This window comes from Schistocerca nitens, chromosome 7 (assembly GCF_023898315.1).
Source record: "Schistocerca nitens isolate TAMUIC-IGC-003100 chromosome 7, iqSchNite1.1, whole genome shotgun sequence".
Classification (NCBI taxonomy): Eukaryota; Metazoa; Arthropoda; class Insecta; order Orthoptera; family Acrididae; genus Schistocerca; species Schistocerca nitens.
Window position 1 is genome coordinate 387138233 of NC_064620.1, and position 21860 is coordinate 387160092.

General features: G+C 38.5%; 1 protein-coding gene across 1 annotated transcript in view; it reads left to right on the plus strand.

Annotated features, from left to right (window-relative positions):
- LOC126194994 (protein unc-80 homolog) overlaps positions 1 to 21860 on the plus strand; it is a 1036886-nt gene that overhangs the window by 543238 nt on the left and 471788 nt on the right. Inside the window, exons 28-29 of the mRNA XM_049933411.1 lie at positions 11422 to 11637; positions 17541 to 17676. Coding sequence (XP_049789368.1) covers positions 11422 to 11637; positions 17541 to 17676 — 352 coding nt within the window. The remainder of the gene's footprint in view (positions 1 to 11421; positions 11638 to 17540; positions 17677 to 21860) is intronic.

The window sequence follows — 21860 nt, forward strand, 5'->3', positions numbered from 1 at the left end:
GCTTGGCATATACTCATCTAACGCATATTGTACGATGGTTCTGAACTTTGTCCACTGATCCTCAACACTATCTGTGCTTGAGACAAAACTTTTGTGTTGAGCTGTCAGGTACTCTGTAATCTGCTTTTTGTCACTTTTGCTAAACAAAAAAATCTTCCTACCTTTCTTAATATTTCTATTTACGGCTGAAATCATTGATGCAGTAACCGCTTTGTGATCGCTGATTCACTGTTCTGCGTTAACTGTTTCAAATAGTTCGGGTCTGTTTGTCACCAGAAGGTCTAATATGTTATCGCCACGAGTCGGTTCTCTGTTTAACTGCTCAAGGTAGTTTTCAGATAAAGCACTTACAAAAATTTCACTGGATTCTTTGCCCTGCCACCCGTTATGAACGTTTGAGTCTCCCAGTCTATATCCGGCAAATTAAAATCTCCACCCAGAACTATAACATGGTGGGGAAATCTACTCGAAATATTTCCCAAATTATCCTTCAGGTGTTCAGCCACAACATATGCTGAGCCAGCGGGCCTATAGAGATATCCAATTACCATGTCTGAGCCTGCTTTAACCGTGATCTTCACCCAAATTATTTCACATTTCAGATCTCCGTCAATTTCCTTCAATACTATTGCGCTTCTTATCACTATAAACACGTCTCCCCCTTCACTGTCCAGCCTGTCTCTGCGGTATACATTCCAATCTGAGTTTAGGATTTCATTACTGTTTACGTCTGGTTTCAGCCAACTTTCTGTCCCTAGTACTATATGGGCGTTGTGACCGTTTATTAATGAGAGCCGGTCTGGGACCTTTCTATAGACGCTCCTGCAGTTTACTATTAGCACATTAATATTGTTATTCCCTGTTGCATTTTGCCTACTCCTACCTTGCCGCGTCTCTGGAGGCGTCTTGTCGGGCCTAGGGAGGGAATTCTCTAACCTAAAAAACCCCCATGTGCACTCCACACGTACTCCGCTACCCTTGTAGCCGCTTCCGGCGTGTAGTGCATGCCTGATGTATTCAGGGGGACCCTACATTTCTCCACCCGATAGCGGAGGTCGAGAAATTTGCACCCCAGATCTCCGCAGAATCGTCTGAGCCTCTGGTTTAAGCCTTCCACTCGGCTCCAAACCAGAGGACCGCGATTGGTTCTGGGAACGATACTACAAATAGTTAGCTCTGATTCCACCCCATGAGCGAGGCTTTCCGCCTTCACCAATTCCGCCAACCGCATGTACGAACTGAGGATGACCTCTGAACCCAGACGGCAGGAGTCATTGGTGCCGACATGAGCAACAATTTGCAGTCGGGTGCACCTAGTGCTCTCTATCGCCGCCGGCAGGGCCTCCTCCACATCTTGGATGAGACCCCCCGGCAAGCAGACAGAGTGAACACTGGCCTTCTTCCCCGACCTTTCCGCTATTTCCCTAAGGGGCTCCATCACCCGCCTAATGTTGGAGCCCCCAATAACTAATAAACCCCTCCCCCTGTGTGCCTGCTTGGACCTTGCTAAAGGAGCGGCCACATGTCCACTCACAGGCAGAGCGGGCGATGCCACACGGCCAGCCTCCACATTTACCCTCCGCCTCATGCGCCGCAAACGCCGCTGAACCCGCCACTCGCCTTGGGGAGAGGGTGGCCTAACCGCGCCCGGTACCCGCGAAGATGTCTTGACAGCAGGGACAGTGGGTGAAGCATGTAACACCTGGGGTGTACCATGTGATGCACCAGACTCCCCACTGCCGCTACACTCCGAGGCAGCAGCCTGAAGACGGCTGACCGCGGCCATCAACACGCTCAGCTGTTCGCGAACAGTGGCCAGCTCCTCCTGCGTCTGTACACAGCAGTCACACATCCTATCCATCCTAAGAAATCAATTTACTGTAGAGAGTTAATCAACTTTTAACTAGACTGCTAATTCACTAAAGGCGGCTGATTGTTGACTAAACTGTGGTTGCTAGCCACTTCTTGTAGAAAACAATTAAAATAGCACTACCTGTCTCTGGACCGTATTGAAAACAAACACTAGCACTACTGGCACTGTGGCTGACTAAAGGGACTCTCTCTGACTGTATTCAAAACAAACACAAAATCTATGGAACACTATTACTAGCACTCGACAAAGCTTCCTAAAAGCAAAAACACGTGGAAGAAGAAGTGACAAGTAAGAAAAATACTGCTAATACTTAAATTAAGGTAGCTCGCTGCACAGCAGACGTGAAGCAGACGGCAGTTACGATGACACTGACACTACTGGCACTTTTACAGTGATAGTAAGATACAAATATTTATCACATTACATGTAAAAATTAAATATCTTATATACAGATATAATATCAATTATTAATATCAATATTGTCAATATCATAGAACTCTTTTGTATGATAACATGGGTTTTTTGTTAGACAGTCATAAAATTTTATTTTGAACTTTTTAAAAGGCAAGGATCAAGCGGCAAGAGGAAATTTGTTAAAAATTTTGAGGGCATTAACTTTATGATATTTTCCTGTTATTGCTAGTGTGTGCCTTGGAATGTCAATGTTTGCCTTGTTTCCAGTATCGTGTTTGCGAATTATTGCCCTGATGATACATTCTTTAATGTTATTCCTGACAACATCAAAGAGTGTGCACTTTCAGCACATGCTACTGCTCTTCCAAGTCCTTTGCTGTCTATGACAGAATTACAATGTCATCGGCGAACCTCAAAGTTTTTATTTCTTCTCCATGGATTTTAATACCTAGTCCGAATTTTTCTTTTGTTTCCTTTACTGCTTGCTCAATATACATATTGAACAACATCGGGGAGAGGCTACAACGCTGTCTCACTCCCTTCCCAACCGCTGCTTCCTTTTCATGCCCCTCGACTCTTATAACTGCCATCTGGTTTCTGTACAAATTGTAAATAGCCTTTCGCTCCCTGTATTTTACCCCTGCTCCCTTCAGAATTTGAAAGAGAGTATTCCAGTGAACATTGTCAAAAGCTTTCTCTAAGTCTACAAATGCTAGAAACATAGGTTTGCCTTTTCTCAATCTAGCTTCTAAAATAAGTCGTAGGGTCAGTATTGCCTCACGTGTTCCCATATTTCTACGGAATCCAAACTGATCTTCCCCAAGGTCGGCTTCTACCAGTTTTTCCATTCCTCTGTAAAGAATTTGCGTTAATATTTTGCAGCTGTGACTTATTAAACTGATAGTTCGGTAATTTTCACATCCGTCAACGCCTGCTTTTTTTGGGATTGGAATTATTATACTGTATTTACTCGAATTTAAGCCGCACTCGAATCTAAGCCGCACCTGAAAACTGAGACTCGAAATCGAGGAAAAAAAATTTTCCCGGATCTAAGCCGCACCTGAAATCACCTGAAATCTGAGACTCAAAATTGAAGGGGAGAGAAAAGTTTAGGCCGCACCTCCAAATCGAAACAAAGTTGGTCCATTGTAATATGAGACACAATTTAGGTCGAATGAATGACAATACAGCTATAGTAGTTTGGTTCGAGTCGTAGGCTTAGCAGTTAAGCTTTACCAGGTAGCCGTTGCTATGTGTCAGGCGCTCCGTCCGTATTTATATGGGTACCCTTCCTTTTTCACGTGCTTCGTCTGGTTTGAATCGATTGCTTATTTTTCTTTGGTCTGATAAGTGCCGTTCTCTTTGTTATAGGTGTTTACATCACTCAAAGCTGAAAATGCATTACTGTACTGTGTCATGCATTGTTTGTCGCAATCTGATAGTGCGTGTTTATGGCCTGTCACCGCTCACGGCATGGCTTGCTTTTGTGCACACTACCGCCGCTTACAATTAAAAAAAGAAAGACAGAGGAATCGTCTCATTAGCGAAATAATGGCAAGAGACTGCTATTTTTTGTTACTTACGCTGCTGCATTCTTTGACAATGATCAACAAGAACCAAATAATAGACTGCGTATGAGAGAACATGTTCTGAATGAGAGTTTAGCGAAAATTTTTCTCCGTTTGAAAATCTTTGCAGACGACTCTTTAGTACATTACATTCTGCACAGAAATTTGAGTCATCTTAGATTTAAAAATGTAATCAACTCCCGTGCTTCATTTCTGACTGTATCACTATTCGGCATAAGAATAATACGAATATAAACATGACATGATATGTATATTCTTCTGCGTTTGCTGTTGTCTCACTCTAGTTTCGTAGTTTATTAGGCAGACAGGATTTAAATGAGATAGCAGCAAACACGAAAGAATACATGGCAAAATGTTTATATTCGTATTATTATTATGGTGAAGAGAATACTGCATGTGATTCACAATTCATAAAAGTTCCTATTAGCAACCATCTCTTCTCACAGGTAGGAAAAAATTAAGAATGCAGAGTTGGACATACTGACAAACATCCCAAACAGTCTTGCAAGTCGGATTTTCGAAGTACATTGAAATGCTGCTACATTCGAAGATGAACAATATGGTATTTGTATTTACTTCGTTGGATAATGTATAAAAAGGCAGTGGTCGAAACTCAGGGCGGAGAAAGAAAGCTCGTCTTCCACCTTTTTTTTTGTCTTTGTGCCTGCGAAGCCCTTCATATATTCGACGACAGAAGTTAGTTGTGGCGGCACCTACCAACATTTTTCAGAACTTCCCCTTTGCACTCTATTCTAAGCCGCAGGCGGTTTTTTGGATTACAAAAACCGGAAAAAAAGTGTGGCTTAGATTCGAGTAAATACGGTATTCTTCTTGAAGTCTGAGGGTATTTTGCCCGTCTCATACATTTTGCTCACCAGATGGTAGAGTTTTGTCAAGACTGGCTGTCCCAAGGTTGTCAGTAGTTCTAATGGCATGTTATCTACTCCTGGGGCCTTGTTTCGACTTAGGTCTTTCAGTGCTCTATCAAACTCTTCACGCATTATCATATCTCCCATTTCATCTTCATCTACATCCTCTTCCATTTCTATAACATTGCCCTCAACTACATCACAATTTTATAGACCCTCTATATACTCCTTCCACCTTTCGGCTTTTCCTTCTTTGCTTAGAACTGGGTTTCCATATGAGCTCTTGATATTCATACAAGTGGTTCTCTTTTCTCCAAAGGTCTCCTTAATTTTCCTGTAGGCAGTAACTATCTTACCCCTAGTGAGATAAGCCTCTACATCCTTACATTTGTCCTCTAGCAATCCCTGCTTAGCCATTTTGCACTTTCTGTCGATCTCATTTTTCAGTCATTTGTATTCCTTTTTGCCTGCTTCACTTACTGCATTTTTGTATTTTCTCCTTTCGTCAATTAAATTCAATATTTCTTCTGTCACCCAAGGATTTCTACTAGTCCTCGTCTTTTTACCTACTTGATCCTCTGCTGCCATCACTACTTTATCCCTCAAAGCTACCCATTCTTCTTCTACTGTATTTCTTTCCCCCATTCTTGTCAATTGTTCCCTTATGCTCTCCCTGAAACTCTGTACAGCTTCTGGTTTAGTCAGTTTGTCCAGGTCCCATCTCCTTAAATTCCCACCTTTTTGCAGTTTCTTAGTTTTAATCTACAGTTCATAACCAATAGATTGTGGTCAGAGTCCACATCTGCCCCTGGAAATGTCTTACAATTTAAAAACTGGTTCCTAAATCTCTGTCTTACCGTTATATAATGTATCTGATACCTTTTAGTATCTCCAGGCTTCTTCCATGTATACAACCTTCTTTTATGATTCTTGAACCAAGTGTTAGCTATGATTAAGTTGTGCTATGTGCAAAATTCCACCAGGCGACTGCCTCTTTCATTTCTTACCCCCAATCCATATTCACCTACTACGTTTCCTTCTCTTCCTTTTCCTACTATTGAATTCCAGTCACCCATGACTATTAAATTTTCATCTCCCTTCACTATCTGAATAATTTCTTTTATCTCATCATACATTTACTCAATTTCTTCGTCATCTGCAGAACTAGTTGGCATATAGACTTGTACTACTGTCGTAGGTGTGGGCTTCATGTCTATCTTGGCCACAACAATGCGTTCGCTGTGCTGTTTGTAGTAGCTTACCCGCATTCCTATTGTTTTATTCATTATTAAACCTACTCCTGCATTATCCATATTTGATTTTGTATTTATAACCCTGTATTCACCTGACCAAAAGTCTTGTTCCTCCTGCCACCAAAGTTCACTAATTCCCACTATATCCAACTTTAACCTATCCATTTCCCTTTTTAAATTTTCTAACCTACCTGCCCGATTAAGGGATCTAACATTCCACGCTCCGATTCATAGAATGCCAGTTTTCTTTCTCCTGATAACAACGTCCTCCTGAGTAGTCCCCACCCGGAGATCCGAATGGGGGACTATTTTACCTCTGGAATATTTTACCCAAGATGACGCCACCATCATTTATGCATACAGTAAAGCTGCATGCCCTCGGGAAAAATTACGGCCGTAGTTTCCCCTTGCTTTCAGCCGTTCGCAGTACTAGCACAGCAAGGCCGTTTTGATTAGTGTTACAATGCCAGATCAGTCAATCATTCAGACTGTTGCCCCTGCAACTACTGAAAAGGCTGCTGCCCCTCTTCAGGAACCACACGTTTGTCTGGACTCTCAACAGATACTCCTCCATTGTGGTTGCACCTACGGTATGGCTATCTGTATCGCTGAGGCACGCAAGCCTCCCCACCAATGGTAAGGTGTATGGTTCTTGGGGGGGGGGGGGGGGGCACCTCCCAATTCATCCTCAGAGAGTACCTCTGCTTTTGTGAACCAACACCTTCAACCTGTTATCCACAGCCTACCCTCCTACATAAAAGACACAAACCACTTCCTCCACTAGTCCAGTCCATGAAGGAAAATTAGGGGAAAAAATCTGTGTAGCCACAAATTTTCTTACGGTGATATGAAGCAGTGCCATGAGCACTATACTAGATATGCTAACTGGTGAAGTGTGATCATCATGGTGAAGGGAAGTTTGTTTAAAGGTTACTTTTTTTTAGTTTTCCTTGAATAACTCAAAAATATCAGTTTCCTAGTACAAAATTAGACTACATTAAATTCTACAAAAAGGTCCTATTCACTTTTCTTCTGGGATTAGCTGAGGTAGAAAAATGGTAGCTTGTTAGAAATAGTGTTGCAATTGTAGAAAATAAATGTTTATTGTTAAATGAAGTCATTCAATACAGTTCTGCACTGCTGTGTTATGAACAAAATACAATTGTATGGAATATCAGACCAATGGTGTGATTGGGCTGAGGAGTTTCTGGCAAACAGTACACAACATGTCAATCTGACTGGAGAGAAGTCTCCAGACATAAAAGTAACTTTGGACACACCCTAAGGTAGTGTTACAATATTTCCCTCAATATCAGTTTATTTCCCTGTTCTCTGATTATAACATCTCCACTACTTAGTGTTAATGGAGTAGTAATGTGAACTTCTATCTTGAGGCTCCTAGGCAAATAATAAACTTTTTCTGTGCATACAATATAAGCTTTGATTACAGTGGTTATCATTGCAGTTCTTTTTTACTATTATAATAAATATCAAAGAGGACCTTGAATGTGGCTGTTATCTCGTAACATTTGCTTACTCTATGGTTAATAGACTGTGATGACTGGCACTATGAAGATCCAAATCAAGTGAAAAAGATGATACCATGATCTCATTATTCCATAAACTCAAATAAATAAATATATATATATATTTACATGAATTTATTGAAATATAATAATCATTATGACATAAACGTAGGAAATACCAAAATACATGCCTGTCATGTCCCAGGTAAAAAAAGATAGCTGTGTTCCAGCAGTATTTGTAACACTAAAAGCGTAACACCCTCCATTTTTTTATTGTAATGCTTTCTTTGTATTGACAGCATTTCCACAATCTACAGTATTCCTTAGAGGTGAGAGAGACAACAATTTTACCAATTACACATGATTAAGAGCGTTAAACAGTGAGGTATGGTCTTCTCACCATATAGGACAACATACCATTTATGTAGTCATTACCATTCACCACTGCTGGTGGCAATGAATGGAGGAGTGATGGTTACTATTCAGTGACCAGTAACACTCTTCCAGAATGCCGTGTTTTCTCTTTTAGCTGTGATCAAATACTTAACGTGAGTTATCTGCTTCATAGAGTTGATTTTTTCTGTAGAAAAGAAATACGTTGAAGTCCAGGTATAACAAAGACTGACCAAGTGGGTAGTAATGTCCACATTAATTCATACCACATGTGATTTTGGGTTTCATCATAGTCAGTTGTTCCGCGTGAGCCTTAGGTCTTATATACATTTTGTTACAAAAGACATGACAACTAAAAACAGAAAATTGCAGAAATAGAATAAATTTTGACAGATATCAGAATAGCAAATTACATTGTATAAATCATAAAGTGAAATGACATTATGCAATATATGAATCTCATTACAGATTAGACTCATTCACAATGAAAATTGTCAAATATGTAAATATAACAGTACATATTGCATTTTAGTGGATTATTTGTAAAATATTGAATATAATTTCTTCCTAGCGTGTTTCCTAGCTATAATAAAAATATACTTCTTTTCAGTAATAACAGTCCTTAAACAAAGAGCCTGGCAGACAGGATAATGCCTTGCAATTATGTGGTAAGACACGTTTTTAATTGGATTCCCCCCCCCCCCCTTTAAGGTAACCTTGGATTTCAAATATATGTTATAGACAATGATTGTAATTGTGTTTCAGTAGTTTTAAGAAAATAATATGGTTTCAAACAGTCCTACCGTTTACAGTGTCTGCTTGAGGCATAAGGAATACATTCTACAGGTTTATTTCATCATAACAGTTCCCAAAGTATAGTATTACTTATATCACACATATTTGGCAATGCTTAGGATTGCTGTTGATGTGTTATTAGCTTTTCAATTAATTAATGTGAGAGAGAATATGCTGATAACAAATTTTAAAGAGGCAGAAAGGTCCTAGCTTTTACGTTTCAGGAAGCGTCCTCTGACTATGAGTACTATTGAAAAACAGTTGCACAATGTAGGACTTCATACATTCTAATCATCAAGAAAGCATTCATCGTAGCAATGCATTACCACTAGAGGTGAAGTCACATGTATGTCTTTACTGTAGCAGATTTTGCAGATTGTATGGTCAGTGTCCAACAGTAACAATTTGTTGTTACTTAACTTACATTAAGCGAGTTTATTGCCACAGCATGGGCTGCAATTTGTGTAATGCCCAATCCCCAAAGATATTCATCAGAGACTCAGTGAAATTCCAACTGCATGTTACACATTAGTTTGGTTCTGCAATCATAGCTTTACTGTTAGCAAATCCCAAGCCAATTTTCTATTTCAAGAAAAGAGCAAACAATGGCAAGTCCAAGTTTGAATATTGACAATACTAGAAAAGGACAGATCACTACTCACCATAAAGATGACACATTGAGTTGCAAACAGGCCCATTGAGCTGTCAGTCAAAGCCTTCTTCAGAAAGGAGACACACAAGACCCTCATTTGACTAATTCTTCAGTATTGACAGTCAGCCTGGATGCCTTACCAGATAGATTAATAGATGAGATAGAGAAGTTCCAAATGATAACAGTATGTTAAATCTTGAGTCCATTTAGTAAGCTCATATGTGTCATGGAGCTGTGTTGCGTGTCACAGGGAGGTTTACTGTCAAAATTACAAATGTTCATTTAAAGGCAAATCAAGCACTATATTACTTCATCCAACAAGGATCTTATGATGACACTGAAATCAAAGTAAGATAGCAAAATTTTCAGTCTTGTTGATGTGTCTTTCAATAACTCAACAACTCTACAGTTCATGAGTTGTAACATTTACTCCTAAATTATTTACGTTGCACCAGAAATTTTTATTACCATATCTATTCTAAAAAAAAAATCATAAAGTCACAGTATCTACCTTTAGCCATATTGTCACTATTACTTAAGAATTATACTAACTTGGCTTGAGGAGACTGTGTAGCAATAGATTTGTAGGCAGTTGACGAAAGCCATATGTTTGGAATAGTGTCAATTAAAATTTAATAAATGTGCATAAAAAGTTTGCAAAGATGATATTACATGATTCATAGGGCACTGCAGTTCATGACAAACTTTGAAACTTGTAGTTTCATCATGTAAAATTGTATACGAGCACATATGAGCTTAAATAAAATGAGGACGATATTTTGTCGTAGTGTCAATTGCAACACAAGCAGCTGAATTAACAGCTAGGCCTGTGTGTTGTGCTCACGTTATGATGAAGATCCTTTGATACCATGTTGATGAAACTACACTTTGGTAAATAAATACACCACTGTATTGGAAAACACAGTAGATGGATTTTATTATTATTTTATCCATTCATTTCAGAGTCCCCATTTTACCAAGAATGGTCACTATGGGGATCTGAAAGTACTCTTTATTAATTATTAATTCAAAGTTTTAATTTCTTGCTCATGCTGCCAATCATATCTCCAGAATAATATTAAAGTGATTTACTTCTTTTAAGAGATCTATTGCAAATAATGATGCAATTAATGATAGAACATAGTTTAAAATAAAGATTAATTGCTTTAAATGTAAACATAGAGTATATCAATTTTATTCTCTTCTTTAATGATATGGATATAATAGAAGGAAACATTCCACGTGGGAAAAAATATATCTAAAAACAAAGATGATGTGACTTACCAAACGAAAGCGCTGGCACGTCGATAGACACACATACACACAAAATTCTAGCTTCCACAACCAACGGTTGCCTCGTCAGGAAAGAGGGAAGGAGAGGGAAAGACGAAAGGATTTGGGTTTTAGGGGAGAGGGTAAGGAGTCATTCCAGTCCCAGGAGCAGAAAGACTTACCTTAGGGGGAAAAAGGACGGGTATACACTCGCACACACACACATATCCATCCGCACATATACAGACACAAGCAGACATATACAGAGGCAAAGAGTTTGGGCAGAGATGTCAGTCGAGGCGGAAGTGCAGAGTCAAAGATGTTGTTGAATGACAGGTGAGGTATGAGTGGCAGCAACTTGAAATTAGCGGAGATTGAGGCCTGGTGGATAACGGGAAGAGAGGATATATTGAAGAGCAAGTTCCCATCTCCGGAGTTCGGATAGGTTGGTGTTAGTGGAAAGTATCCAGATAGCCCGGACGGTGTAACACTGTGCCAAGATGTGCTGGCCGTGCACCAAGGCATGTTTAGCCACAGGGTGATCCTCATTACCAACAAACACTGTCTGCCTGTGTCCATTCATGCGAATGGACAGTTTGTTGCTGGTCATTCCCACATAGAATGCGTCACAGTGTAGGCAGGTCAGTTGGTAGATCACGTGGGTGCTTTCACATTTGTTTGTGTGTCTATCGACGTGCCAGCCCTTTCGTTTGGTAAGTCACATCATAATTGTTTTTAGATATATTTATTCTCTTCTTTTATTGAGTAAAATAATTTGATTTCAGCCTCATGCACCAGTTGTTGCTAGAGCTGCACTGTTGTTGGAGTGTGCACATTTTGTGCACAGCTGTAACAAAGGACAGTGGCCAGCTTGGATGAAACTGAATTTTCCAATGTTTCGACCATCAGGACCAATACCAGCACGGGGTGTACCAACTGGCTTGAAACGTACTCATACTCAACAAAGAACAGCTGGAAAAATGTTCTATCAGTGGGGTGAGGTATGTGTCACTGCACTTGTTCATTTGCGTAACTAATATTAATATCCAGTCTCAGTAAAATATCTTGAAATTCACTGGTGCTACATACTGAGAAGCTTAGTACATTATGAAACTTCCACTTCAGTCTTGAAAATTTCCTTGTCATGCTGTTAACTGTGTAAATGGCAAATTAAAGTAGGAAATATATGATTGTAGTAACAAGGTAAAACACTGAACCCACTGTGCCACCATCAGCAGAAGAGTGTCCACAAACATCTAGCCTGTTGTAAGAAATTTTAGCAAACATGGGACTCAGGCACAGTTCATATGTCTACTTGTGCACTTTTAAGCCTATGAATTTGTGCTCTGCTGTTCTAGTGATCAGACAACTTTCTCATTAAGCTGTTCAGACCTTCACAATTTATACAGCTGTTGGAAAAGTGGCTGTGGTCTTTCTGCATGCAAATGTCACCGAACTAGTAGACCCATGATGTGATTATATGCTGAAAGATATTTGTTTATTTCCTTTAATTATGCCTTGTTGCATAGTATTCTACATAGGCCATATTTTCTGTGTACAGTGATATTTCTGCATTTGCTTTGGAGTAAAAAAATAAAGACTCTATGGTTAAAACTACAGAAAGGTATCCTAATTGTGCCAAGTCATCACCCACTCTCTTTGCAAAATAATTTCAAGAAACTGGAAGTATAAATATAGTACTCCAACAAAAAATGAGAGATACTGATAAGACAAATGCGACTCAACATCTTATCGCCAGTAAGGCACAATCCACATGTCATGGCAAGGCAGCTTGAATGTGGGCAGTATCAGCGACACATTTCATTCTTTTCACATTTTTTCCATCAACAGCTTCATGGCAATGAATTTCAAAATTGGGTACAGTTCTTCAAATGGTGTCTCCAAAAACAATGAATTTAAACAGCATTTCTATGTAAAATTTTGTTTATGGATGAAGCATCATTTACTATAAATATAAATATGAAGTGCTGCATAACATGGATCTGTGCTGCAATAAATCCAGATTAAATTCACTGGGTGGTATATCGATGAAGACTTACTTTATACCATGTATCAATGATCAGTGTTAACATTTTGAGTACTTGGTATGATAATTATAATAATAAATGCATGACCCTAACTGAGTTACATGTTTGCTTTCATTTGACAAGTATGTGAGACCTCTTCTCCTACCACAAGACATTAGTTTGTAGCTCTGTTATCTTATTACCATTTGATCACTTACCACACATTATGTTGTTGGTATCCTTTCAAAGATTTACCAGTGGCACAGAAAGAAGTATATATTTACATTAAAAAGCAGTCAATGTCATAATTTGGCAGCTATAATTGTTAAAAATTACTTGTGTGTGTTAGAAGATGTGCCACATTTCTTCTGTAATTTAATGGAAAATAATTCACCTCCATATATTTATCTGTTCCAAATGTATTTTGCATGGGCCTTCTTTGTTGTCTGACCATATATATACTGAAGAGCCAAAGAAATTGGTACATCTGCCAAATATCATGTAGGGCTCCCATTAGCACTCAGAAGTGTCGTAACATGATGTGGTATGGACGTGACTAATGTCTGAGTAGTGATGGAGGGAACTGACACCATGAATCCTGCAGAGCTGTCACAGTGAAGATCTCTTCTGAACAGCATGTTACAAGACATGCTCAATAATGTTCATTTCTAGGGAGTTTGGTGGCAAGCAGAAATGTTTAAACTCAGAAGAGTGTTCCTGAAGTCGCTCTGTAGCAATTCTGGATGTGTGGCGGTGTCACATTGTTCTGCTGAATTTCCAAAGTCCCTCAGAATGCACAATGGACATGAATGGATTCAGGTGATCAGATAGGATGCTTATGTATGTAGCACCTGTCAGAGTTGTATCTAGACATATCAGGAGTCGTCCGATAGCACTCCAAATGCACATGTCCCACACCATTACAGAGCCTCCACCAGCTTTAACAGTCTCCTGCTGACAAGCAGGGTCCATGGATTCATAAGGCTATCCGCATACCCATACACATCCATTGGCTCAATACAGTTTGACCAGGCAACAAGTTTCCAGTCATATGCATTCCAACGTCGTTGTTGACAGGCCCAGGCGAGGTGTAAACTTTGTGTTGTGCAGTCATCAAGACTACATGAGTGGGCCTTTGGCTCCAAAAGCCCATATCAATGATGTTTCGTTGAATGGTTCACACCCTGACACTTGTTGAAGGCCCAGCATTGAAATCTGCAGCAATATGTTGAAGGGTTGGACTTCTTCAATCGTTGTTGGTTCCGTTCTTACAGGATCTTCTTCCAGCCGCAGCAGTGTCAAAGAGTTGATGTTTTACCAGATTGCTGATACACATGATACACTCATGAAATACCCACTTCATCGCTTCCTCAGAGATGCCGTGTCCTGTCTCTCATGGGCTGACTATAACAGCATGTTCAAACTCACTTAAATCTTGATAACCTGCCATTGTAGCAGCAGTAACTGATCTAACAACTGTGCCAGACACTTGTTGTCTTATATAGGCATTGCCAACCACAGTACTGTATTCTGCTTGTTTACATATCGCTGTATTTGAAAATGCATGCCTATACCAGTTTCTTTCGCACTTCGGTGTAAATATTTCATATCAAAATCATGCTATAGCCCCTTCACAATGAGAAACCTTTTGAAATAATGCGCATAACAAGAGATGGCTTTGTCGTTGTTAATCTGTGCTCCCACTTCTTATCTGTTTATCTGTCGGTCTCCCTCTCTCTCTCTCTCTCTCTCTCTCTCTCTCTCTCTCTATCTGTCCTTGTGTCTACCTATCTCTTGTCTGTCTGTCTGTCTATCTCCCTATACACATAATCAACTCAGTATAATAATTAAAAATGTCATGTAAAGTTGCCACTGTTTGCAACATCATTTAACATATTCTTTGCATTTGTTAAATCCTAATAAAACATCTTTGTTTATACCAGCTTACGGAAAGTGTATGTGACATGAAAATGAATAGAAAATGAGCCTGTGACCACTGACAGATATTTATAATTTTCCTTCTACATGTGTAATCTTCAAACCACAGTGAAGTGCCAGGCAGAGGGTACTTCCCATTGTACCATTGATTATGATTTCTTCTTCTTCTTCCATTCATATGGAGCACAGGAAGAATGATCGCCTAAACATATCTGTGCATGCTCTTACTAGTCTAACTTTGCCTTTGTGATTCAAAAAGTAGGGATACATGCGGAGTTATAGTATATTCCTAGATTCAGTGCTGCCAGTTCAGTTTTTTCAGTATTTCCATGATGCTCCGCCACTGGTTTTTAAAAATAAAAATAAAAAAATAAAAATAAAAAAAACCTGTGACTATTCACGCTGCCCTTCTCTATGTGTGTTCAATATCCCCTGTTAGCTCTATCTGATGCAGGACCCAGACTCTTCAGCCAAGTTCAATGGTGGTTCATATGATGTTTGGTGAGCAATCTCATTTGTAGATTGACCACACTCCCATAGTGTTCTAGCAATGAACCAAACACTTAACACTTGCTTTACCTGTGACTGAACCTATGTGATCATTCTGTTACATATCCCTACAAATTTTTATACCCAGGTATCTATATGCCCAGTTCCAATTGTGACTCATTGATTTTGTTATCATAGGATACTGCCGTTTTCATTTTGTGAAGTGCCTACATTTCTGTACATTTCAAGCAAGTTATCAGTCTGTATATGGCTTTGAAATCCTATCAAGATGTAATTGAATACCACTGCACCATTTTTCAGACAATACTTCATTATAGAGAACTTCATCACCAGCAAAAATTGTAAGATTATATTATTCTGTCTGCTGGGTCATTAATACTTTAAATAAACAACAAAGGTCTGAAAGCAATTCCCTGGAACATGCCTGAAGATATTTCCACTGTCAATGACTGCATCCAGGATTATATTCTTCAGAGTCCCTATCAAGAAATCCTCAACCCCTTCACAAATTTCGATTGATGACTAATACACTAGTACTTTTTGCTAAGAAATAGTGGCATGGTACTAAGTTTAATACTTTCCAGAAGTGTTTGAGCTCAGAGTATGTTCTAAGACTCAACAGTAAATGGATTCAGAGATATTGGATGGTAGTTTTATAGATCACTTTTGCTTCCTGTCCTGTCACTGGGTGTGACGTGCTTCCTTCTAACCACTGGGCATAGTTTTTTGTTTGAGGGATCTTTGATGTATTATGGTTAAAAGAGGGTTAACTCAGCTGCAAATTCAGTATAGAATTTGATAGGGACCCCGCCAGGTCCTGGAGCCTTTTTCAGTTTTAATGACTTCAGTTGTTCGTCAGTACCATTGGCACTAAAATCTGTTTCATTCATCTTTGCAGTGGTAAGAGAATTAAATTGGGACATTATTCCTGAGTCTCCTTTTGTAAAGGAAAATTTGAAAAGGGAACTCAGCATTTCCTGTTTTGCTTTGCTACCCTGTATTAAATTACTGTTCACCATTGGAATCAAAGCATCCACATAAATTTGGGCATTGTGTTGAAACAGTATTTGTCTCATACTGCCAGCAATTGCCTGAGGTTACCACACAAGAAGCCAAATGTTTGTACCTTCTTAATAGTAATAAAGCTGCTGGATGATGGAGGTGAAACCCTCTGAAATGCATACTGGGCCAAACAATAAATGTGACTTTAGTAATTTGTATTTTGAAATACATATTCATGGATGTCATAGGCACACCTAACCTAGAAATATTCACATTTAAATATCAAGAATCTACTTTCTTGAGATACGCAAACATGGTAATTCATAGCAGTAGTGCCTTAAAAGTGACTAATTCATCCTTAGGTTACCATTTCTGTAGTGTTCCTTAAAATTTCAAAATTAATAAACATTTATTTGTGTCTTGCAGACATCACAATAAGGTACTGACATAAAAGAGAGAGAGAGAGCAGACTCTATGAAGAGTGGCATGATCGTCACAAGTTCACATAGTAAGTGTGAGTGTCATGGAGATGCTCAACAAACTCCCGTGTCAGAAGCTACAAAGTGAGATTTTTGTTGCCGATAAGTTAACTGTTGAAACTGCTGAGAGTGTACATTCCAAGAAGAATTGGGAGACATATTATTTCATCCAACATACGTCTCACAAAAATACTGTAACAAGAAAATGGGAGCAGAACTCATATGGGGATTAGTGACTGTTGCTCTTCCCATTGACTATTCGTGGATGGAACAGGGAAATGGTGGGGAGGGGGGGAGATAATAGTGCTACCAGAACTAACCAAGGTGTCTTACTGTAAGGTGGCTTGCAGAGTACAGATGTAGACTGAAACAGCACAAGCCATACTTGTCTACTAAAAGACAGCAGAGTGAGTTATAACTACCCCTTATTCACAAGCATGTACTGCACAATATGTAACACACTCTGAAATCAAATATCAAGAGTTGCAAGCCATACTTGTCTACTAAAAGACAGCAGAGTGAGTTATAACTACCACTTATTCACAAGCATGTACTGCACAATATGTAACACACTCTGAAATCAAATATCAAGAGTTGCCTTGCACAAAGTGGGGTGCTTCTTGACATCCATCTTGGGATTGCAAAGACACCTAACACAAAGTATCCTAAAATCATGAACAACTGTAACAAGATGAATTTGGTATTTATTGAATTCTACAGAACTTTTTATTCAAAATGAATAATATCTTACTGAAGAACATACAATCTACAAAAATATCTGTCCATATTTGTGACTGGTTGGGAATTTCTTGATATGATGAATGCAGAAAATTGTCTGGGGAGAGGGTTATTCTCATAGATGTGATTTTGCATGCACACCAGAAGTTGTAAAAATTGTACCACCATTTGTGTTAACACATGAAAATTCAAAGTATACTGTTGTTTCAGGCACTTGGCAATCGATTAGAAGAGCTATTACAGAAAGATAAACAGCATGTTCCAGAAGTTGTATCTATGGTTACTGAAGAAGGAAGGCAAAAAGAACTGCTTATGGAAGATGAAGAGGAGGATTTCCTTGATGAAGGTGCAGCAGTCTTTTTATATGTTTTGTTCGAGTTAAAGTCCATGACTCTGTGATGTGCTGAAACTTCATACTTATGTCTGTTGGGGCCCAGGTCTCTGACAGACGTCATCACCAGATAGTGGTCGCTGCAGTATCATCCTGAGTTAACTGCTAATGCAACAATAACATTGATGACCCTCATGATTTTATGCCCAGAGGGATTGTTCTCTTTCACTCAAGTTATTCTTCACAGTATGTGCAACTAATGTGCAGTGTAAACATAACTTTCAACATTAGTGGACACTCATACTATAAATTTTATGTGCCACAGTTTTACTGTAGGCTGAAGGTTTTTATTTCGTTATCTGACACACCAATAACTGTATTTCCATCAAAAAATATTATTATGACATAGGTCTTGGCTAGCAGATCATTGAACTCTTTGCTTTGTAGTCACTGGCTGTCTGCTGACTCAGGAAGTATAAAGTTTTTTTGTTGCTGTTGCGTGAGTTTTTGCTAAAATTATCTACAATATACCAAGTGAATACATTTCAGCGCATGTTTAATGAAAATACAGGCCACATCTCTGCTGCTTATCCATGATAAGAGGACGATTTGCACAGTGGTTATCAGGAACAGCAGAAGGTATCCTATGCCTCTACATCAGACTGCCGAGGGGAGAGGGGCAGTGAGGCTGCTCTCCATAGCATTGGCACCATCACCATTGACTATGTGTACAGTAATACTTCATATCCAGGTGCAGCCTAACATTGGCGGCACTCATACAAGTGAGTTCCTTTCAACTGGTGTCGATTTTCACCATTTTTGGCTCCACCAGTGAAATCATTAAGTTACTGTGGACACACAGTAGGAGCCTAACATGCTCAAGTAGGATATTGGCTATGGACATACATTTTCAAGTTATTGTTGTAGTTGAAACTTCATGTCATCACAGGAATTTTTTTGGAACACTGTGATCATTTATTGGTTTCCAGCTATGGGGCTGAATATATGGCTCACTTGACTTCAGTAGTTGCTAGAGTATTGTGAATAATTGCCACTTTAAGATATAAAAGTGAGGAAGTAAATTTAAGTTTTTGAATACAGAAAGAGTATTCCGTGCATAAGCTACAATAATTCTCCTTTTCACACTGCAAACTATCTACCACAGCCAAAATTATTGCAGTGAGAGTGCATACTTAGAACCAGTATATTTTGTCACTTTTGTAGTCTCTGTCTCACTTCTTTAATCAAACTGAGAATAGAATATAAATCATTAAAGAAGGCTTTGAAAATATTCAAATGGACCAGCAATGGCATGTATTTGGTGTCTTGTTTGTTGCATAAATTTAATAAACTAGCAATTAATAAATTATGGTGCTGGTATGCAAACAAATTATTGGACTTCATTGGGAAAATAAGTATGGATGGTGCTGTGACTTGAATTTTATCAAGGTCAGCACAGAACTGTAGAGCTGTAGAGTTTATGTTTAAAATTAATGTGAGAACTGACAAAAGCTTATAGAGGCATAGTATTTGGCCATAATTGTAGGATATCTTATTTTATTTTCTTTCATTCATGAATGGTTCTCTTAGGATCATGCAGAATCAACATCTGTTGCCCACCTTCTTACCACAGTATTCTTTCACGCGCAACAAGTGAGTATGTTTCTTTTCCTCCGTCCACATCTGTTGTTTGGTCCTTTGCTTTCTTCCTCAAGTACCCATATTTGTGTACTTTCTTGATAGCATCTCATTAGTTTATTTGGATCAATTCTTTCTACATAGTGTGAGCTTCATCGTTTGCATATGCATTGTAACTGTGCTTTTAAGGATTTGCCTGTGGATATCTGCATTGGGTTTTGAGTGATACATTCCATCTAGTTAGATTTCACAGTTTCAGGAAAGGCATTTCTTTATTATATTTGTTTAGTTAACTGAAATGTATTTTTCTATTTTTTAAGTGTGAATTCTAAGACCATCTTCTTGTTATAATTTTCAGTGATCCATTCACCCATGATCCATTCACCCAAGCACTCAAATTATTTAACACGGATAGTTTTGTTATTGTCACTTTTAGGATCAGATGGTGTAGCCATGTATTTTCTTTCCTCAGATGAAGCCAGTAGTCTAATTTTCCTACCTGTTCATGCAATATTTCTCATTTTTTCTGTGCATTATAATGTCTTTAGCATTTAGCACTGAGTTGTCTTCAAAAGCTACAAAATCTAATTATACACCTTGGAGTGTTAGTGTTTGTGCTCTTCCTCATTCTTGTACATTTGTTCAGTGTCACAGTAGAATAGTAACAGGGATAAACCACATCCTTGTCATACTCCAGTGTCTGTTTTAAATTTTTTGCTTGGTTTTCCTGTAAATTGCACTTTTGATTTTTGTCTCTGTGAGTATTTCCAAACAGAGCTTCTCAGTCTATTTTGCCTCCCCCCTCCCTTACTTTAAATTGAAAAATTTATGACATGCCCTCTGTTTGCTGTGTTTCAGATGTATTTCATTGAATTCTTCAGATGAAGAAATTGTCTCTATGCATAATCACAATTTTCTGACTCCATTCTAGTATTTGCCAAGTTGAGAATCTAGTTTTGGTTTAACTCAGTTCAAAAGAACATTGGAAATAATTTTGTAGGTAACTGAAAGTACTGGGGTTTCATGATTGCTGTTTTCATATGTCTTACTTCCATTTTTTGCATTGTGGGTGTATGTGTGCCAACTTCCAGTCACAGATTTTTGCCAGACTTCATAAAAAAAATATTTCAGTTTCATAATGATGTTCTTTCCTGCACTTTCCCATAGTTCTGCAGTGATTTGGTCTACTCCTGAAGTCTTACTGTTTTACAGAGATTGTATTATCCATTTAATTCCTGAATGTTCAGTGGTTTTGAATCTAGATTTTGCACAGAGAAAATGAAACTGAATTTTTGCTGTTATTTCACAATTAACTAATTTAGAAAAGTATTTTGTGGAGATCTGGCAATTTTTGCTATTGGTGTGAGCAATTTCCACAGTCTTGTCTTTGAACTGCAGCTGGAATTCTTATTCTATATTTCAAAATTTTGCATCTGCACTTTAATTGCAAATTTTTGTATTTTGTATTGGTTTTGTGCTTTCATGACATATTAGAGAGTGTACATTTCAGGTTGTATAGGTCCTAGGACAATTGGGAAATCGGGGAAAAGCCCGGGAATTTTTTCGTCCAGGAGAAAACTGAGAAAAACTCGCAAATTTTTTTAGAATTCCGGGAATTTTTCATTGTTTTGGTTTTCAGTTAAATTTTTGTAATTTTGAAAGGTAAGAACTGATACTCTAACAAAGAATTTTGCTTTTTCCTGCTATTGCAGAGTAATAATACAACACTAAAACATAAATGAGGGAAAAAAACAGAACTTACGTCACAAAAGAAATGCACCATTTACAACAACAAAACACAGTGCACACACAAGCATATGCCAATAACAAAATGTGTCAAATGCTTTAGGATGAAGGCTATGCAATACTTCATAACGAAAAACTGCTTCCTAAGAGTGTCACATCACAATGGTTTACATTAGGTTCATTTGGACAGTTGCTGGTACGCGCATGCGCAGTTGAGTGGGATATGAGCATTACCTTTTCCTGCTTATGGCTACTTGAAGTGTGGCTGTTAGCTGTATCAGCAGTAGCAACAACCAGTCATATGCCACCCAGAAAAAATTCTCCGGCACATGGAAGCTGCCAGATTCACATGCACAGAGAAGTCTGAGTTCTAGTGGGATGGAGGTAATCTCCACATGACCTGTGTTTCGTTTTAATGATTTTGCTGTTTCCTGTTCATTTACAGCTCTCATGTCAAATGAAAATAAAAGGATTTCTGTGGTCAGGAGCTAGCAAGTGAATTGCAATACATTCACATAATTATGGAGGGCTGAAATGTGTTATTAGTTACAGTTTTCTGACTTTATTTCATTTCCAGATTTTTGGCAGTCAAGCATTAACTGCCTTCATTTATAAAGTGCCAGGAAGTTCTACACTGCTGTATAAAACTTTAACCATTCAAAGGATTGATAAAATATATTGTCACTTAACCCAGAAAATGTGTATTTTCACCTGGGAAAAAGTTTATTTTTAACTGGGAAATCCAGGATTTTTTTTTCCTTTTCCACATATACACATTGATGTTCTTTTGATTTATTGCATGACCACTAATGCCA